At 43.8% G+C, this 21,652-nt stretch overlaps 1 protein-coding gene across 1 annotated transcript; it reads left to right on the top strand.

The window, feature by feature from the left end:
• The first annotated feature begins 9,998 nt into the window (after nt 1–9,998).
• LOC126273083 (uncharacterized) lies at nt 9,999–20,772 on the top strand. Its single transcript, XM_049976496.1, has 3 exons — nt 9,999–10,041; nt 14,329–14,619; nt 20,322–20,772. Exons 1-3 carry the CDS (start codon nt 10,036–10,038, stop codon nt 20,613–20,615), a joined length of 591 nt encoding a protein of 196 aa, XP_049832453.1. The 5' UTR covers nt 9,999–10,035; the 3' UTR covers nt 20,616–20,772.
• Nucleotides 20,773–21,652: the final 880 nt, after the last annotated feature.

The raw sequence follows: 21,652 nt of genomic DNA, 5'->3' as shown, positions 1-21,652 counted from the left end.
CAATACATCAGCTATCATTGTAGTCTCAGCGTACTTAAATGTGTCTTCTTCGTCTACACACAAGTGTTAACGACTGTAGTGATTACGTTGCGAAGAAATCAGTCCAGCTCTATAACCTTATAAGGAAAGTGAGAGGAATGGACAGATCTAATACTATGAATTCTATTTCGGCATGTTTCTGTAAATCACGACTGAAAAACCGAGCCGAAATCCCACCACGACCAGAAAATGATGTCGTGTACCTTGAGCAGCATCACACTCAAACAAACCGAAGTTTGACGAAGTAATAGAGTTTCACGTTGCGTTCGGTGATGTTGGAAGTTCTAGTCCAATTGCAAACAAGTTTTCGCATGAATGCGTGAAATCCTGTAATGAGTAATGTCCAGAAGGGGGCGAGTGTCTTCTGTAATTCCCTCCCCCCCCCCCCCCCGCTTCCCCTCCCTCCTCCCCACTCCCCACCCACCCCCACACCCCACCACCACTCCTCCACCTTTCGGACGCCTGTGCTCATCGTCCACATTGAATGCTGTGCGGCCACTATACTTTCGTAATGGCCAGAAACTTTCTGGTAAAGTCAAGTATTTTTTCCAGTGCCGTTTAAGGTGGAAATAATATTAGGAGACGTCATGGTAGAAGACAGCAGTTTCCACAGAAGGGCTGTTATTAGGAGAATCGGATGGCCAATGAAAGAAACACGTATTGACAACTGAAATTTTTTGCCGAACTGGGACTCGGAAGTTGGATTTCTTCCTTATCGAGAGCAGTCGTTTTAACCATGAGGCCACTTTTTCCTCACAGACCCTCCTTTCTCTAGCCATTTAACCTTCATTGTCTCAAGCTAATTTCGTTTCTGTTGAGGTTTCCTCGTGGAATTAGTCCTACAACTACGTCAGGAATGCATGCAAGACATGTATTCTGGAACATAAGCATCTCCTTAGAAATTCATTGTAAGGAAGTAACAAATTAAAAACCTACCATCAGATTGTTTGGACAATTTTTGTTAGAAAAAGAGATGACTGGTTTTCAAGAAGGAAAATCAAAACTTTCTTGGCCGTCGTTTGTAGCCATCTCGTACAAGAAAAATAAATATAGATGAATAACTTAAAAATTTGAGAAGAAAAAAATAGTTGTTATCTGAATTTTTTGGAGCGACCTGCGCCAGTTAAAACTGATTAAGATAGGAGGTGATATCTGTCTGTAACGTCGATAATTTAGTGTGGGTGCTATAAAGAAAGTGTAGTGCGCATGTATCAGATATCTCGGTTAACGTCTTTTTTGAAAATAATGTGACAGGGACTAATACCTCTTCAAAATAATGAAACAAGAGACCTGAACTAAAAACATGCTCTCTGGATGCATAAAAAGCTTTTCATATATTAAAGAATGTGAAACTTGAATTTGTTGTTGCTTCTACGTAGCCGGCCTCTGTGGCCGAGTGTTCTAGGAGCTTCAGTCCCGAAACGCGCGACCGCTACGGTCGAAGGTTCGAATCCTGCCTTGGGCATGGATGTGTGTGATGTCCTTAGGTTAGTTAGGTTTAAGTAGTTCTAAGTTCTAGGGGACTGATGACCTCAGATAAGTCCCATAGTGCTCAGAGCCATTTGAACCATTTCAGCTTCTACATTGGTACAAAACTGTAATACACTACTCAGTGCATAAGAGACCCATTGTCACTGTGCTTGAAAATATTGAATTTCGCATGCCAGCTAGTTGGATTAATGTTCTGGTGATTGGTTAGTTGTTAAGGTTTATAGATGCGTTATATCAAACGAAGTCAGACTCAGATATTTCTGGAACAAGTTATATTATATGTTGCTGCATGTCTGTTAAAAGTCGACATGTTGTCTCACCAAACAATATAAGAACACTTGTACTTTTGGTGCAGTACTTGTTACATTGTAATGTACGAGGATTGCTAAGTGCTAGTTACATGTTCCGCGTTTATCCGTTGGGAACAAAGACCCGTCGGGGGGATACATCGCATCATCGAGTTCCCGAGAGCATCGGCGTTTTATCGGCCATTATCAATGCAGGCAATACGCTGCCAAATTTGTTGCTCGACTCATTCTTGTCAGATGCGTCAATAGTACATGACCATATAAATACCATTCATTTAACATAGAAATAATCGTCAAAGCCATTTTAGTAAGTTGACAGGTCATCAAATAACACAAGGATAAGTGAAATGTTGCGACATATCACACAGGATTAATTATCTAGACGAAAACAGGGGGCTATATTTTAAACAAAGTAAATATTTATCAAATAATATTCACACCTATGTAAATGGTGGCCTGACATGAGATGTGGATTCAAATGAAAAACAGTTAAACAATAATGAATGTGCGATAATGAAAGAAGGTGAAGAAATTAATTAAAATTTGTGCTACAGTCAGGACTTCAACCCCAGTCTAGTGCCCTCCCTGAAGGTGTGAACTGAAGTTTGTATTAGGGAGGGCATTGGAGTCGGGTAGTCCATGCACCTGTGTTAGCTATACTGTTACAGTGGTGAGTGGCTAACACATCTGGCTAGTAAGCAGGAGACCTGGGTTGCAGTCGTGACTGTGGCATAAATTTTAATTCATTTCTTCACCTTCTGCATTATCGTAGATAAAGTTGAGACTCGTATGTCTCAAGGAAAATTTAATTATATCAGATTTAGTAATGACTGTGTTTAGTGCAAGCAGAGAACTGAATACACAAACATGTGAGAATAAATAATTCACTGCCAAATTAATGACGAAAATCAACAGTTAAGTTTCAAAGACTGGAAGTGCAGTTTCCCTCTCTCAGACAAAACATACACTACTGTAGAAATAATTAATAACAGTTCATAGCTGCCTCAAATCCCGAAAACAAACTTAACATTTCATACAGTTGTACATAAGCGAGCAGTGAAAACACAGTCGAATAATTCAAGTTCTGTGAAACCTCACGTACACAAAAGTATTCCAAGTCCAACGAAAAAGTTAAAGTATTTAACTTGCGCTCACAAAACTACATTTGACATTCAAATAATGACCACTGTTCAAAAGGGGCTAGTGGATCGAAGTACCCTCTCGCATACACCGTATGGTGCCATGCGGAGTGTGTATGTAGGTGTAGATGGAACCACAAAACACATTATGCTCTCTTCCACATAGACGCCACTGCGACAGAAGTCCTCCTAAATTACGTTACCTGTAACAAGAGAGAGACAAAAGAGTCAGATGCTTTTAGAGCACATGCAGAAGCGATCTATAAAACTTCATGAGTTGGGCTCCTATTCGGAAAAAGAGGCATGGACGTTTGGAAGTACCTCCAGGCGCTATGTCACGAATTGCGAGGCACCTCCCACCGGAGGTTCGAGTCCTCCCTCGGGCATGGGTGTGTGTATTGTTGTTAGCATAAGGTAGTATAAGTATTGTGTAAGTCTAGGGACCGATGACCTCAGCAGTTTGGGCCCTTGGGAGTTCACACACACACACATACACATACACAAAGAAACATGAATTAAGCTACCGTTTGTTACAAATCGCTTAGCTGTATCCAGTGTAGTTCCATAGAAATTAGGTCTTGTAATCAAGGAAACAATTTGTGCTCACCCTGTGTGTTGGGGGAAGGAGTATGAGTCTTAATCCATTTTGAAAAATGAGCTTAGGATTCCCGTGAGAAACAACCCCCTTCTTGCAACGTCTCCCATTACAGTTCATACGTTTCCAAATCTTTTATTAATTCAACTTGCTGAGGGTTCCAGACCGACGACTAATACTCAAGACGGGCTGAACGGAAGTTTTTTAAGCGAGCTATTCCGTGTGTTGATTACACTTCTTGGAATTTTTCCAATAAATCTCAGTATGGCACAGATAGGTGTATGCAGTCCCTTAAGTCGTTGGAGGCAGACACTTACTGATACTTGATAGCTGTAACCGATTCCAGTGATAATCATCGATTGCTTAGTCAAACGATATCGTATCTTTTCGTCTATTTATTCGCGTTAATTTACGTGGACGATCAACTGTAAATGTTGGTACTATTCACTGATCACATTTACAAGTCTCCCTGTAAGTCGCAATATCCATAAATGATTCATTAACCCCTACATAGTGTACGGTCTCACCGTTCATATCCAAAGCAAGCCACTCTTCAACAAGTTCGTTAATAAATACAAGTCCCAATTCTTCGCAAAAACGCAAATAATTACAAACCGCTGCTAAGCCACAAGCGACAAATGAATACAAATGGCTAAAAAAAGAAAAATTCAGACACACTACCTCTTTAGCTCATTTTGTTTACTTTTTACTGCATGATTTCATCAGATAGATGACTTTTGTAGAAATCGTTTTATATCATTATTCAAAAAATTACAATTTAAAAGCATTATTGTCCAATGCATTAATTATGGGTACTATATGTAGTTGCTCGCATGTTCTTTTCAAATCATCTGGTTTATAACATAAGCAGTAACCTAAGCTAAGTTAGTCACACAGTGGAATTATTATTTTAAATTCCTCAAAACAATACAATTTTTAAATAAACACGTTTTAATTTTGTTTTGAAACATTTTCGTATAGCAGTATCCTTAAAAAATTGACAAAACGTTGTACTACATTAAATCATTCCCATATGGTCAGTAATTTATCAGTGTTAATTTTCTTCTTTGTCTAAACAGTTAATTTCATCTTCATGTGTACGACTTTTTGAAATTTTATGTAGTTACATTACGCTATTTTTACTCTATTTAGATGTGTGTCTGATGCTCAGCCCCATAATTCAGTTCTATTGTTAATAAATGTGTATACTGCCTGTCAGTTGGCTTCCAGCACCGTTCACTAAATGAATTCCGAAACATTTTAAGAGTGCACGTCTTAATTGTACCAGACTGGTATTGGGAGCAGCGCAACTAAAGATGTGGACATATGGAATTTTTCAAAATTCTAATTGTATATCGCGATCTGGTAGTCTTTCTGTGCTATGGTATTAATAAATATTCTCGGACTTCTTCTTTGGATAATAACTATATACCAATTAGGTTCCTTTCGGAGTATGCTGATGCATTAGCTCCATACTTAACAATCATATACAACCGTTCGCTCGACGAAAGATCCGTACCCAAAGACTGGAAAGTTGCACAGGTCACACCAACATTCAAGAAAGGTAGTAGGAGTAATCCAATAAATTACAGATCCATAAGCAGCAGGATTTTAGGACATATATTGTGTTCGAACATTATGAATTACCTCGAAGATAACGGTCAACAAAAAAAATGGTTCAAATGGCTCTGAGCACTATGGGACTTAACATCTGTGGTCATCAGTCACCTAGAACTCAGAACTACTTAAACCTAACTAACCTAAGGACATCACACACATCCATGCCCGAGGCAGGATTCGAACCTGCGACCGTAGCGATCACGCGGTTCCAGACTGAAGCGCCTAGAACCGCACGGCCACACAGGCCGGCACAGTCAACATGGGTTTACAAAACATCGTTCCTGTGAAACACAACTAGTTCTTTATTCGCATGAAGTGTTGAGTGCTATTGACAAGGGATTTCAGATAAATTCCGTATTTCTTGATTTCCGGAAGGCTTTTGACACTGTACCACACAAGCGATTCGTAGTGAAATTGCGTGCTTATGGAATATCGTCTCAGTTATGTGACTGGATTTGTGATTTCCTGTCAGAGAGGTCACAGTTCGTAGTAATTATCGGAAAGTCATCGAGTAAAACAGAAGTGATTTCTAGCGTTCCCCAAGGTAGTGTTATAGGCGGAAAAGGTCGATATCGTGTTGATGTATGGCTATTGTGATCAAAATGCCCAACGGGCGTGTGCTATGTTTGCTGTTCGCTATCCTGGACGACTTCATCCAAGTGTCCGGACCGTTCACCGGGTAGTTACGTTATTTAAGCAAACAGGAAGTGTTCACCCACTTGTAAAACGTCAACCACGACCTGCAACAAATAATGATGCCTAAGTAGGTATTTTAGCTGCTGTTGTGGCGAAACAGCATATCAGTAGCAGAAAAAACATCAGTTGCACCAGTACCATATTTCCATGCACCAGAAATTGCATGGCGACGACTTTGAACAACCTAGAATGAAGACCAGTAGTCAAATAACGGTCCAAAGAGGGTTTTGTAAGCTACCTCCTTCGTGGATGAACTAGACTTTCTGATGATTCTTTCAATGAACCGAAGACTAGTATGTCCCTTTTTCGCTGTACGTTTAATGTACGCTCTTCACTTTAAATTGCTCCGGACGCATATTTACAGATATTTAATGAATCTGGCTGCGTTCAGTGAGTGTTTAGCAGTAGAGTAAGAACGCAGTAACGGATTTTTCCGCCGTCTGTCCACAATATTTTATATTTCTTTGTATTGAGGGGCAACTGTCAATTCCTGCATCAAGCATTGAGCCACTGAACGTGTTCCGTATTTCATTACAATTTTCCTTGTTGTGTTCTGTTCCCTGAGAATGCTACAATGCACTCCAAAATTGTGTCTGATTTTCCGTGCCTTCGCATTTTGTTCATTAGCCAACTGTACCGAGGGCCTTCCGGAAGTCAAGCTACACATTATCAACCTCGGCGCCCGAATTTACTTCCTTATCTTTCCACACAACGAGCTGGGCTTCAAACGTGGTTTTTGTAGACGTGGTCTTCCAGATAAAGCATCTGCGCTTGCCTCCAGAACCAGATTGAAGCAACACAGACTCATTCCACAGTAGTAGTGCAGTACCTACAAAAGACAAATATCTAGGCGTGAGTTCTGGTCTAGCTCATGGTATAAACTTATCATTTGCACTGCTGTGCAAAACTTTAGGAAAAAGTGACTTTCACGTGATGTGTCACTGCCAAGTAACATATCTCGATGAAACTTGGACCATACATATAAAGAACAGCTACAACTTAGTATAGAAGGCAACTGAAAGAAATACACAGTGAGAAGAACAGAAATGGTACTTTTATTTAAAGATAACAATTAAACTGTGATGCTAGTGTTCTGAATGAGGTCATAGCAGTCAGAAAAGCTAAATAAATACATTATAGTGGCATATTTGGTTTTTCATTGTATAAATGCACTTAAGTCACTACGATTTGTGACGATCCCCTGGTCATTACGAAAGGCAGGACACGGTTCTTAATACGGTCTGTGATCACCACGGACGGCAAAGCATTTTCTCCAACATGCTTCCATGCTGGCCACAAGGTTGGAAGGATTTCTCGTGGTAGAGTGTTCCATTTCTCCAACAGCGCGATTGACAAACGCTCGATGGTCATTGGTGCATATGGACATGCTGCAAAATGTTTCCCCGACGCATCCCACTTGTACACGATGGGGTTTAAGTGGGGGGAACTTTCAGTCTACTCTATTCGCCGAGTATCCTCTCGTTCCAAGACTTCCTGCAACTGCACTGTTCGCTGCTGTCCTGCATTGTCATCCTGAAAAATGAAGACAGGGCCAAATACACCCCTGGGAGGACGCAAATGGGGAAGGAGTACCGTGTAACGAAAACATTGACCAGTGAGTGTACCGTGCTCAAAGACTTGGAGGTCAGTACACCCATGTAATAGGAGGGTGAGTCAAATGAAAACCTGAAATTTGTAATAACAAATCGAAATGTCGCGCCGGTATCCTGTAAGTTGCGAAGCAGAATGGCCTATACATGGAAGCATAGTGCAGATGCACACATACCGTCGAAGTATCAGTATAAAGATGGCCGTCCCATTTGCGACTTGCACCAGGGAAGAACACCGTTCTGTTATTCGGTTTTTGCGTAGTGAAGGTGTGAAACCTATTTAAATTCATCCACGAATGAAGGTTCAGTACGGTGATGCATGTTTGTCACAGCAGCAAGTCTACAAATGGAGTAGGAAGTTCGAAATTGGTGTGATTTCAGTGGAAGATGCTCCTCGTCCAGGTCAGGCACAACGAATTGAGACTCCACAGAACACTGCAGCAGTTGAAGCCATAGTGAACGAAAACCGCCGAGTGACACTGAATGACATTGCAGCATGTTTACAGACTAGTCATGGATCAGCACACCACATTGTGCATGATGTGCTCCAGTTTCACAAAGTGTCTACAAGATGGGTGCCACGGCAGCTGACTGCTGAAATGAGAGAACGACGTGATGATGCTTGTGAAGAACTTCTTCGGTGCTTTGAACGAGAAGGTGATGGCTTCTTTGCAAGAATCGTTACTGGGGACGAAACCTGGGTTGACTTTCACCAACTGGAAACGAAGAGAGCGAGAAAGGAATGGCGCCATTCCTCATCATCAAAACCAAAGAAGTTTCGAACAGAACCATAACCAGGGAAGGTTATACTGACTCTCTTTTGGGACGAAAATGGCGTCATTTTGGAGCACTACATGCCTATACGGACCACTGTCACCAGTTCATCATACACAGAACTCCTAAAAAATCATCTGCGGCCTGCAATCAAATCAAAGCGACGTGGACTGCTGTCAGCAGGTGTCCTTTTGCAACATGACAATGCAAGGCCCCACACTGCCCATACAACAGTTTCAACAATCACAGACCCGCATTTTGAGTGTATTCCTCATTCAGCATACTCACCAGACGTTGCCCCAGGTGATTTCCATATGTTTGGACCACTCAAAGACGCAGTGGGAGTGAAGAAGTTCCGTTCTGGTGAAGAGGTACGCCACGCGGTGCATGAATGGTTGCGCATACTACCAAAATAATTTTTTTCTAAAGCAATTTATGCACTTTATAAGCGCTGGAGGACTTGCATTGCGCATGGGAGAGATTATGTTGAAAATTGATACAGCTTTGTTCCACTTCTGCACAATAAATAATATTTAAAAAATATTTAAGGTTTTCTTTTGACTCACTCTTGTATTATGGCTCCCCACACCATATTCCTGGACCACAAAATCGATCATGTTCGACGGTGTTGGATGTACACTCGTATGACGAGAGGTGGGAAAACGTGATGCATCCAGGAACACTGTCGAACACAATCATTTTGGTGATCAAGGTGTTATGGTGTGGGGAGTCATAAGGCTGCGTAGGCATACTTATCTCCAAATCTTTGAACACGGTACACTGTCTGTCACCGTTATTGGGCCACCGTAGTCCTTCCCCAAGTGCGTCTTTTCAGGAACGTATTCGGCCCTGACTTCGTTTTTATGGGTGACAATGCGCAGGTGGATGAGCCCTTGCAATGAGAGGATATTCGGTGAATGGACTGGCCTCCCCGTTAATTAGATCGAGTACACGTGGGATGATTTGGGGAAAAGTACTGCAGCATGTACACAAGCAACAAATCAGTTGTCAACCGCGCTGGTGGAGAAATGGGCCGCCCTACATAACAACTCCTCACCAGCCTTGTGGCCAGAATGGGAGCACCTTGCAGAGCATGCATTGCCGTCCGTGGTGAGTAGAGACCCTTATTAGGAGCCGTGTCCCTCGTTTTGTAATATGCAGAGGGGATCGTCATAAGCCGCGGTGACTTCTATGTAATTTTTATTCTTCGAATAAAAGTGTCATTTCTGTTCCTTACATTGCGTATTTCTTTCACTTATCTTCTGTACTATACTAAAGCAGTTCTTTGTATGTTTCATCGAGCTATGTTGCTGGGCAGACACACATCTGAAAGTTACTTTCATCCTTCACTTTTGCACACCTCACAGCGTGTATTCCACAAAAGAGTGAAAATGGTTCATCTGATTTCTAGAAATTGTTTAGAGGTAATTTCGTGCCTGTCCAGGACCTTCAAATCACTAAGCACTGGTGAGTAAGTTTTACAAATTTTGTGCGTAGCTGTTGTGTGGGGTCTTCTGCAGGTAGCGAGGGCCGTCCAGGTGACCGCTTTGCTTTCCTTAGCGGGCAGCCAGCAGCTCCCGCCATTGTCCACGCAGGTCACGGAGGGCACAGTGGCGCTGCGACACGCGGTCCCCGTGACGTAACGCTATGGGGGCCAATGTCACCGTCGCCTGCCGCGCGGTATAAAAGGGAAGCACGGGACAGCGGACACCATCAGTCGCCTATCACAGCTTCGTCTGTCAACCCACCACACTACCACAACAATGAGGGTGAGTCCACACTGCCGCACGGTCCGCGGATCACAGTTATGCACAACAGTGCAACCTTAACTAGTATACAACACTTTCCACTAATTTCGTTGTGCCTACGTAAATGTTCTGACACAATCTATTTCGTCATAAAACGTCTGCTCTAACTTGCCAGTTACTTAACTATCTCTGTGAACAGAACAACTATTCAGTGTACGTCGATACCTGCTCTACACTCCAGAAGCACCCTTATGGTTTATGAGAGGGTGCTCTTGGTGTCACTCTCATTTCTCCTTTCTCCTGTTCCATCCGCAAATTGTGCATGGTAAGATCCCATCATGTGTAGTGCCAAAAATGAACTATGAGCTATGGGATAGGCGGTGTTATAGTATGGGTTTGATTTTCTTGGTTAGTGTGGTCCCCTAATTGCACTTCAGGAAATGCTAAATGCGGTTCGCAGCATTGTGTACTGCTTACAGTATGATTTATGGACAATAATGTGCCTGAAATGGACCTGGCCCAAATGGAACACCTTTGGCATGAGTTAGAACGTCGACTTCACTCCAGAAGCCGGCCGCTGTGGCTGAGCGCCTCTAGGCACTTCAGTCCGGAACGGCGCCGCTGCTGCGGTCGCAGGTTCCAATCCTGTCTCGGGCATGGATGTGTGTGATGTCCTTAGGTTAGTTAGGTTTAATTAGTTCTAAGTCTAGGGGACTGATGACCTCAGATGTTAAGTCCCATAGTGCTTAGAGCCATTTGAACCATATGAATCACTCCAGATCCCAGCGTCCAACATCACTACCACCTCTGATTTCGGGGCTTTAGGAAGAATGGGCTGTCATTCCTCCACAGACATTCACACACCTCACTGAAAGTGTCCCTAGCAGTGTTCAAGACATCATAAACGCGAAGGGTGGGCATACCCCATATTAGTGTCCACTAACAGGAGTGCGGACACTTTCTGTAGCTAAAAGTACCGACAGACTTCGGGGGGGGGGGGGGGGGGGGAATGTAGAGTATGTTTGTGGGGAGCATGAGAACCGATGTCCAGAAACGTCACGCAACGACGCAAAAGAACGTCCTACTTGTATGGGTCAATGCCAGCCTCTGAGGCATCTCTTCTGTAGCGAACAAGAATTTCAGTATATTTTGAGAAGGTGGTGCCCCACAGCTCGTAAATGTTTCAAGAACGCCATGAATACAGCCAAGAGCTACTAATAAAATTTCTTTATGTACCAACCAGTTTTGGGCTACAAACCATCATTAGGTTCATGAAAGCATTTACATCATGTTAGGCGTTACAGAAACATTGGTCTCATGCAATCCATGAATTCGTCACTACTGACACAGAGTAATACAAATTACATCGCCAGTTGTGAACTGTGCTAGACAATGCATTTATTCACGTGACATCGACAGACAGGTTTCGCGCTAGTAACGGAGGCAATCTACCAATTCTACAAACATCATCGTTCTGGCGCTAAGGCTGTTTCTTGATGTAACGTGAATAAGTGCACTGTCTGGCATTGTTTATAACCGGTGGTCTAATTTATATTACTATGTGACAATAGTGACTAATTCATGGATTACATTATCTGACGTTAGTTGTCTCACGGTGCCCAATATGATATAAATGCTTTTATGAACCTGATGATGGTCCTTGGACCGAAACCTGTCGTGAAACAAAGAAAACTTATTAGCAGGTCTTGGTGGTAATCACGACGTTCTTCAAATAAGAAATCGCAGCTCTCCAGTTTTGCTGTGACAGGTGCGGACGCGTACATCATCTAACGTATGAATGCTGTCACGCCGACTGTCAAAAGTTGCGCTTGCATCGCCACAACGTAGAACTTCACATTTGCTATAGAATTGGTTGCCTCGCGACGTGAGTTCTCCCATGTAATTTCTACATTCTGTAGAGTCGCTGAACGACGTTTCGGGACACGGGTTTCTATGCTCAAATCTTGCTCAAGGCATCCTCTGCAATCACTAAGTTTGTCAGTATGGTTTACTTAGACCCTTTATATCCTGAAAGGTGAAAGTCTCTCGGGATATTCCACAATATATCTTTACAAGTGATTGTTCGCGCTATTAAAAACGACACGTTGCGTTCTGTCTGCTAAGAAACAAATCCACTCACAGAGCTGCCGCCATGTTCCTTGAACTTGCATTTTGTTCATGAATCGACAGTGCGTAATAGTATCGACCACAGATCATTGGCGAAGAGGCAGAAACTCGAGGAGTCACCGTTCTCCACAACTGTTTAATCAGTTTCCTGTGAACCAGCGTGAAGTCAATAGTCCTCGAGCCTCCCATAGAGCATTATGATGCTGTTGTGAAGACAGTGGTACCAGTATTGGGAAATGGCGGGGTTCTAACCTTCGTCCCGTCTTCTTGATTTGATTTTTGTTGATTTCCTTAAATTACTTCAGGTGAATACAAGGTCACAGACAATTTCTATCTTCTCTTTACATACGATACCGGATGCCTTAGGACAACAATGCTGCCGGCAGCTCGCCCTGCACTCTGGACACATATAAAAAGCATCCTTTTGTACAGCGAGTTAATATTCAGCTGGCGTTATGGACGATTACAGTAGAGAGTCACTACAGATGCAACGGAAAAGTACTCGCAATATTCGCATCTAACATTGGGATATTTACCTGTACACTCCGTAAGCGAATGTGCCAAAAATCAGCCATTTTCTGTCCTAAGCCGTTTGCATACGCAACGACAGAAAAGTGACTTGTGCCTCTTTCGACGCACTAATCTCTCTTGTCTTATTCACACGATCCCTATGACTGATATACAATGGTGGAAGGAGAACTGTTTCACATTCTTTCTCAAATGCCGTTGTTCTAAATTTAGCCAACAAAGTTTTTCATTTGTATTCCCTGAGCCTCTTCTACTTTCGTATGGGCTATTCTGACCCGTTACGATCTTAACGGCGGCTCCGTAAAGGTGTGGGCTGTGTTTACATGGAATGGACTAGGTCCTCTAGTCTAACAAAACCGATCGTTGATCATTTACAGACATTCATGGACTTCATATTCCCAGACAACGATAGAAATTTTATGAATGGTAATGCGCCATGTCACCAGGCTTAAATTGTGCGTGACTGGTTTGAAGAACGTTCTGGACTATTCGAGCGAATGATTTCGCCACCCAGTTCGCCCACATGAAGCGCATCGAACATTTATGTGACATAATCGAGAGGTCAATTCGTTCACAAAATCCTGCACCGGCAACACATTTGTTATATATATATATATATATATATATATATATATATATATATATAGAGAGAGAGAGAGAGAGAGAGAGAGAGAGAGAGAGAGATGGGCTCCCTCCACGCCCGCACCAACGTGGTGACCAAACCAAAAGTTCTAATGTCACCTCCGTCAACATTTTAGTTATCTAGTAAGTGGATCACAGAGTGCTGGACTGTGATGTTGTCCGTGCGTCTGGGTAAGACTACGCATTAACACGGTCCATCAGGTGATAGATAGTGGACGAAACGCGAGTGAGGGTAGCAATTTGAAGAGCAGAGGGATAAAAGTGCCTAGGCTCGTGCCGTGGGAAAACAACGTCTGCGACAGTGGCATAGGTAGTAAGAGCAGTAGTGACTTACTAGCTGCGATAGTTCATGCAAGGTTGGATTTGTTAGTATGGATATCATGCATCATTACCGTGGCAAGCGATGGCGACGTATACCAGTTGCTGCAGCCGCTACATTCCTGGAACGATCAAGATCGTTATATAGTAGTGGGAGATCGGCCATAGATCATGTCACTGTGTGTGTGTGTGGGGGGGGGGGGGGGGGTGGAGCTTGTCTGCATGCGGTGTACGGTACGGCTTTCCTACGTGGTGCCAGTTATTCGGCAGTGTGTTCCAGCTGGATATCCAGTTATGGCGTCTGATTAACAGCGGCTCACCTGTACCGTTGCGTTTGCGTGTGCTTGGCCATAGATGTTAGGCCATTACAAGTATGTCTTGCTGCTGCGCATCGCCGAGCTAAGGGAGGTTCGACACGATATTAGGAGGTGTCCCATGACTCTTGTAACCTCCATATACTGTCAAATCCTAAGCCTCAGAGTATTTCCAGTCGTAATGATTTCTGTTGCCTTATCTGTCAAGGTGAATTCCCTTCTACCCCTCCCCACCCCCCCACCCCTCCTTTCCCAATTTACCAACAGCAGAACCTGCAGAGGGTATTCCTAGTGTGCTGTCACTCCCAGAGCAGCGCTTTCTTGCTCTGAATGCCTTCACAAGCAATGTGACGGTACGACCGGTGTGACTCTCGAACAGGTGCTAGCCGTCGCCGTCCTGCTGTTCGCCGCCACCGTCTCCGCGCGCCCGGAGGCGCCCTCTAACCAGTACGGCGCACCGTCGGGGGCCTCCTCCGCCCCCGCCGCCTCCGCCTCCGGGCCCTACCCGCCTTCGGGGTGGAGGCCAGCGGGCCGGCAGTTCGTGCTGCCGTCGCGCCAGTCCGCCGCCGTTTACCCGCCGCCCCAGCAGTACGGTCCGCCGCCCACCACCACGGAAGCGGCTGAAGCCACCACCACGGAACAGCCCACGACGACAGCGTCCGTCCCAGCGGTGAGCTCAGCACTGCAGCTGCTAGTCTTCCAGGCTCCACGCTGGGCGCTAGTTATCTAGTGACCCTGCTGTCCTATTAATAGCTTAAATGATTACTCTGCAACAATCAGATTCTAGGGATGGGAACAGTTATGAGAATGAGGCGTTTTATAAGAAACTGTGTACGTTAAAACAAACATCTGACTTATGATATAATTATAAGATCACCTGAGGTACAGGACTTACCCATAACGTCCAACACTGGGGTGCTATTCCAGTGCCGGAGAGCCCCAGCAATAGTGTCAATGGAGGGTGAAAATAAGCTCAAGATATGAATTTTGTGTTGGGCAGGGCATGGGGCTAGGGTAGTTCGTGCTGCAACGCTGACCATAGTGCTACAGTGGTGTAATGGTCAGCATTTTTGCTAGTAAGCGAGAAGACCCGCGTTCGAGTACCGGCCGTGACACAAATTTTAATTCACTTCTTCAGCTTCCATCGTCACCGTAAACATCTGCACTGTTAATTGATAATCTCACTGAAACAGGGGAACCAAACAATTGTCTGGCACATTTTAGAGTGCTAGGCCTTGGTGAAAGATTCATTGTATGTTAACTGTTGTGTACAAGACACTGAATGCAGTTGTATTTGGCGATATATTCAATACAAACTCTCTCAGGCTTAGAAACGCCTGTCCTAGGGCAAAGCGAGACACTTCATGTTGCCTGATAGTAGTATTATCCACTTCACTGGGGTCGCAAATGAATTAGGCAGTTGAGCTCTGGCCGTTAGGCATCTCAGTGCTCAAGTGAGGACTGTCATTTGTCATAGATGAATGCAGACATCAGAGGTAAGAATCCGCGAGTCAGCAGTCACCGACATAGCAAAGAATGTAGGGTAACTTTCTGCGTTGCAGCCGCTATTAATTATTTAGTCTTTCCTTTTCTTTACCCTCTCCGATACCAGTTTTAGTTTGTTTCGCTCCATTGGGGAAAAAACCGCTTCTTGTTTATCGATCGACAGTGTAAATTTAAACTATGCTTGCTGTTCACGTACACCAAAGGTTACATGCGAAACTGAGACTGAGATTTAATGACAGGTCGCTTACATCCTTCGCAAGGCAACGTAAACTAATGACGTTGTAAAGGACGTCATGGGTCAAAGCAGACGGCTAGAATCGCAACATACTGTTGACCGGAAAATTGCTAGCGTCTCTTGTACACACACAAAAAAGGTACTTGTTAAAAGATGAAACAAAAAGATAATGAGGTATCATCTCCACAAATCGTGCTTATTGCAGCAGAAAAGATCAAAAGAAGAAACTGCACAAAAGAGCAGACTTGCATACTGCGTTAGGGCAAGCTGGAAGTTGAACAGAGACAACGGTAAGATATGACGGCAGCTCTCCGCGCCGCCTCACCTTACACGCCATAGATATGCCAAGTTCGTGGAGATGCAAGCACTCTGTCTCGTTGCGAAGCTCCCATCACCTGTGGTAAGCCGAGGAGCGATTTTACTTCGGAGAGACCACCCACCGGCTTAGTTTGCATGTCGCCGCGTCGCTCTCACGAAGCAGCGTGCCGGAGCATAACAACGTCGCTGTGTTGCGACAAGTGGCCGCTCAAGCGTTACCCGGCAATTACTGCAGCCACTCCCACTTCTGCTTCGTCTTTCAAAGCGACGTCTGCAAAAGAATTAGCGAAATTAGTAAAGATCTACACGTTAGTTTTGATTTGTTTTGTTGTGACTGCTCAAAAGTTTATTTTGCAACTTGCTTTTCACCAAGCAACGTGCCCCCTTACATGTTTCCAGTTTTGTGTGTTTCTAAGTCAGCTTTATTCGCCGGACAAATTGTGATATCTTTATGGAAAAAAAAAACACGCTGACCGGTCTGAAGCTCTATAAATCGTGCATAACTGCTGTTACCAAGCGGTCATATATTCCTCCAACGGTGACGTAAGTCATGGCAGTCAAGTTGTGTGTATACGCCACTCGGTCGTATGGAATCAGTGCAAAGATACCAATCTACGAGGAGGAGCGGCAGAATGATCCAGGCGATCCATCGCACTCTGACGTATCCGCAACCTCACCGAGGATGAGTTGCCCGAATTGGTGTGTCAACGCGAACGGTCCAAAATGTCTGTAAGGACTGGTGTACCATTGGCACCCATGTAACATGGCACAAGAACAGAGATCGAAAATAGATTCTGACTGACAGCGACCGGAGACGAGTGTCACATCTTGTCAACGACAAATGGTTCCAAACCCAACCCGAATTGCTCCTCTCAGAGAAGGGAACTGCATGAAACGAACATTTCTCACACCGCAAGTAAATTCTGAACGTTTGCAGAGGGCCAAAAAGCACAGATACTGAACAGTAACTCATAGGAGGTTTAGTGTGAGTCAGTGACTCGTAATTTTACACTTTTCAAATTGTACAAGGCTTCCAGCGTACCACAATGATGAGTTTAGAACGCTGCATGAGGAGGGTACTTTAGGCGGGAGGTGGTTCTGCGCTTACAAGGGGACCGTACGAACTCTCCGTGACCGATTTTATTCATTTTGACTGGGTGCATGGGCTCTGACTAGGAATGCAACATATGCAAACAGGAAGACGTATCTCTAAACCGGTTTCGAGAAAATAGAGTTTGAAAAACTGTAGGTGTACTTACGTACTTTGTATGGTCGCTGGTTTCGAGAGGCTCTGCAGCCTAGAGGAGGAAAAAATTGCCTGCACGATAGCCCAGCGTGTTCGGTCAGAGGGTTAGCTGTCCTCTGTAGTAAAAAATTGAGGGAATGGATCAATGCTGAACTTGAACGGGTGTCATGGGACGTCCGCCCTGAATAAACGTGGCCGAGCGGTTCTAGGCGCTTCAGTCCGGAACCGCGCTGCTGCTACGGTCGCAGGTTAGAATCCTGCTTCGGTCATGGACGTGTGTGATATCCTTAGGTTAGTTTGGTTTAAAGTAGTTCTAAGTCTAGGGGACTGATGACCTCAGATGTTAAGTCCCACAGTGCTTAGAGCCAGTTGAACCATTTTGAACAAGGTCTCTGGAGCAAATCTCGCTGCTGGTACTATTTTTAATTCCCATGTAATTCAAATACAATCCTAGTCAGTAATGCGACGTTGCAGAGTACTATGGGGCCATTGAATACCACTGTACACATATGGCTGCCAAAATCATAACCGAATCGCTGCCGCCTTTCACAGTTAGGTTGCAAACTCGATCTCAAGTTGGGAACAGCGTGCAACTAAACTCTTCTGACCAAATGACTTTCTTCAATTCTTCCATAGTCCATAGATTATGACTTCGGCATGATATTTTCCTGTTACGCGCATTTGCATCACCACGGAGTGATTTTGTAATCCCAGCTCGTACTGCAATTCCCAGCTTTTGGAGCTCCCTTTGAGATTATTTTGTGCCATAATGGCTACGTTTGTGAACCGTGCCTCTGTGGGATAATTATTTATTTCTAATTTCTACTAGCAGTCACTTTTTTATTTGTCTTATGTTTAATCTAAATGATACAACGCGTTTAGAACATGTTCTGTTCGTCATCAAGCGTTTATACCTACATACAGAAAAATTAGATTAGGAAATGAGACGCTTAAGGTAGTGAAGGAGTTTTGCTATTTGTGGAGCAAAATAACTGATGATGGTCGAAGTAGTGAGGATATAAAATGTAGACTGGCAATGGCAAGGAAAGCATTACTGAAGAAGAAAAATTTGTAAACGTCGAGTATAATTTAAGTGTCAGGAAGTTATTTCTGAAAGTATTTGTATGGAAGTGAAACACGGACGATAAATAGTTTAGCGAAGAAGAGAATAGAAGCTTTCGAAATGCGGTGCTACAGAAGAATGCTGAAGATTAGATGACTAGATCACATAACTAATGAGGATGTATTGAATAGAATTGGAGAGAAGAGAAATTTGTGGCACATCTTGACTAGAAAAAGGGATCGGTTGATAGGGCATATTCTGAGGCATCAAGGGATCACCAATTTAGTACTGGAGGGCAGCGTGGAGGGTAAAAATCGCAGAGGGAGACCAAGAGATGAATAGACTAAACAGATTCAGAAGGATGTAGGTTGCAGTAGGTACTGGGAGATGAAGAACCTTGCGCAGCATAGAGTAGCATGGACAGCTGCATCAAACCAGTCTCTGGACTGAAGACTACAACAAACAAAAAACATTCAGAGAAATGTTACTTAAAAATAAATTGTCCTGAACTAAATTAACCTAGAACTTTTTATCCATTGTTCGTTACAGTAGTGGCTGGTGTGGCATTTGGGGAGGGGGGCCAGTGGATGGCCAGAAGTGAAGTCTTCTGCTGGTTTTTCTTGTTGTTGGTTATGTATGACATTACAGCCTGGTGTCGAGAAGGTTCGCGAGTGCGACGTTCAGTTCTGCAGTTTCTTTTCCATCTGCCGCCCTCATATTTTTCGTCACAGTCCTCTTCAATGACCATCTGTCATGTCCGTCCCGATAGCTGAGTGGTCAGCGTCACGCATTACCGTCCTACGGGCCCCAGTTCGATTCCCGGGTGGGTCGGGGATTTTCTCCACTCAGGGACTGGGTGTTGTGTTGTCTTCATCATCATTTCATCCCTATCCGGGGCTCAGGTCGCCCAATGTGGCGTCAAATGTAATAAGACCTGCACCACGACGGCCGGACCTGCCCCGCTAGGGGCCTCCCGGCCAATAACGCCAAACGCTCATTTCCATTTACCATCTGTCATGATCAGTCAATACACACTTCCGTTCGCCTTGTGACTTAGCAGATTATATTTTACTACTTTCCGTGTATGCGATATAAATCTTCGATACGGTGCCTCTTGAAACACCAAACACTTAGTCTACCTTATTTATGGAAGCATGCACCGTACTAGTAGCAACAATTGGCCCACGTTCGAAGCCACTTTGCTTCGGCATAATGCACTCACAAGCATACACAATACTTTTCTTATCACGACTGACGTTTTTAACATAATGAGAACACTGTGCAGGGGCTGTTCGTGGTCAAATACGACGGCGGAACCTGTTGGCTTGGCTAGCATTTACATTTATGTTCAAGCTTCCGCTTCTCGCGGTGTTTTCCGTATTTTTGAGAGACCCCTGTACTTGTAAGGATTAGATCAGATCAGATTAGTACTTGTTCCATAGATCATGAATACGTCACTTCGTAAAGATGTGGAACGTGTCAGGTTAATAAAAGGTGTCTATACAAGATATTGCATTACACAAAATATTACATGATACTTAATATTTTTAATTTTTTTTTTTTTTGTGGGTGTTGGGGAAATTATCCACTTACTACATCCAAAAATTCATCTAATGATTAAAAGGAGTTGCCATTAAGAAATTCTTTTAATTTCCTTTTAAATGCTATATGGCTATCTGTCAGACTTTTGATGCTAATAGGTAAGTGACCAAAGACTTTTGTGGCAGCATAAGTTACCCCCTTTGAGCCAAAGCTAGATTTAACCTTGAGTAGTGAAGATCATCCTTTCTCCTAGTGTTATAGCCATGTACACTTATATTACTTTTGAATACGTTCGGATTGTTAGTAACAAATTTCATAAGTGAATTTATATATTAGGAGGCTACAGTGAAGATCTGTAGCTCTCGGAGTGAGATTTGGCTCACAGTTTACGTACACGATGACTCGGTGCTACGAAACAGTTAGCGTCTCGCTGGGACTGACTTGTACGGCGGCCTGTGGCAGGTGGTGCCGGCTGGGTCGCGGTCGGCAGCGCAGCGCGAGCCCCTGGAGAGCAACGACGCCGGCGTCTACTACGTGCTCTTGCCCGACGGCCGTCTGCAGCGCGTCTCGTACGCGCACGGCCCCGCGCCCGCCATGTTCTCGCTGCTGCCGGAGCGCCTGACGCAGGGCGGAGCAGCTGCCGGCGCCGCCGTGGCCGACGCGGGCTACCTGGCGCGCATCCACTACCAGAACCTGCTTCCCGTGGGAGCGCCCGTCTACACGTACGCCACGCCGGAGCTCGTGCGCGTCTTCTGAGACACTCTCCGCTGGCATTCCGCTCTTCGACGGCAATGCCTCCCGGATGACACGTCGACCGACTGAACACCGAGAACCAAACGCTCCGGAAATGTAATGGCTTACAACTTCGTGACAATGTATCTATATTCGTGTGGAACTAATAAAAAAAATACCCAGACCAAACATCGACTTCAAATATTTTACTCATACTGTACTACGTAACATTAAATTACCTACGTCTTTCGAGCGTACATCAACGTCAGATGCCCACAGGGTCACCAGCCCATGGCCACTTTCATCTCATGTATCTGCCAAGTAGTTCACTGGTTTCTTAAAATTACACTGCCGAAAAAAAATCGCAGCACCAAGAAGAAGTTTTGTGCCATGAACGAAAGTAGGTAGGCCTTAGAATGAAATTTTCACTCTACAGCGGAGTGTGCGCTGATATGAAACTTCCTGGCAGATTAAAACTGTGTGCCGGACCGAAACTCGAACTCGGGACCTTTGCCTTTCGCGGGCAAGTGCACTACCAACTTTTTTTTTTTTTTTTTTTGAAAAGTTAAGACTATGAGTTTTTTTTTTGCGGGGATCGAACACGGGACCTAAGACGTTTTAATTGTGAGTTAAAGACGCTGTCCCTTTTTTTTCTTTTTTTTTCTTTTTTTTTGTAAATTTCTAATAAGACGCTACCCTTTTTTTTTTTTTTATCTGGACAGGAAAGGAAAAACTACAAAAAAAATGTCTATTTGCCACCGCCACTTGTATTCTAACAAAAAAATAAAATTAAATGCACCTCTTCAGGCGTTGGCACCTATCTACACCTATTCCAAAACAACTAACCTATTACTGCAAAGGTGTAGGAAAGGAAGAAAGTAGGGGGGAAGAAACATAGAGAGTAGCGATAAAAAAATGAAATTTGTTGTGAACAGGAACTTTTTTTGTTTTTTTTTAGTTTGTTGTATTGTATTTGTGTTTTCTTTATTTTTCTTTGTTTTTTTTGTATGTATGTTTTTATTTATTCATTTTTTTTGTATTATGGCAGTCGTTGCACCAGA

This window comes from Schistocerca gregaria, chromosome 5 (genome assembly GCF_023897955.1).
Source record: "Schistocerca gregaria isolate iqSchGreg1 chromosome 5, iqSchGreg1.2, whole genome shotgun sequence".
Lineage (NCBI taxonomy): Eukaryota > Metazoa > Arthropoda > Insecta > Orthoptera > Acrididae > Schistocerca > Schistocerca gregaria.
Note: the sequence above shows the minus strand (reverse complement) of the source record. Positions and strands in the feature narration are given on the sequence as shown.

Excerpts from the sequence above, each read along its gene's own strand:
- LOC126273083 (XM_049976496.1), top strand. Across the intron at positions 14,620-20,321 it reads CGACAGCGTCCGTCCCAGCG|GTGGTGCCGGCTGGGTCGCG; the intron begins GTGAGCTCAGCA and ends GGCCTGTGGCAG.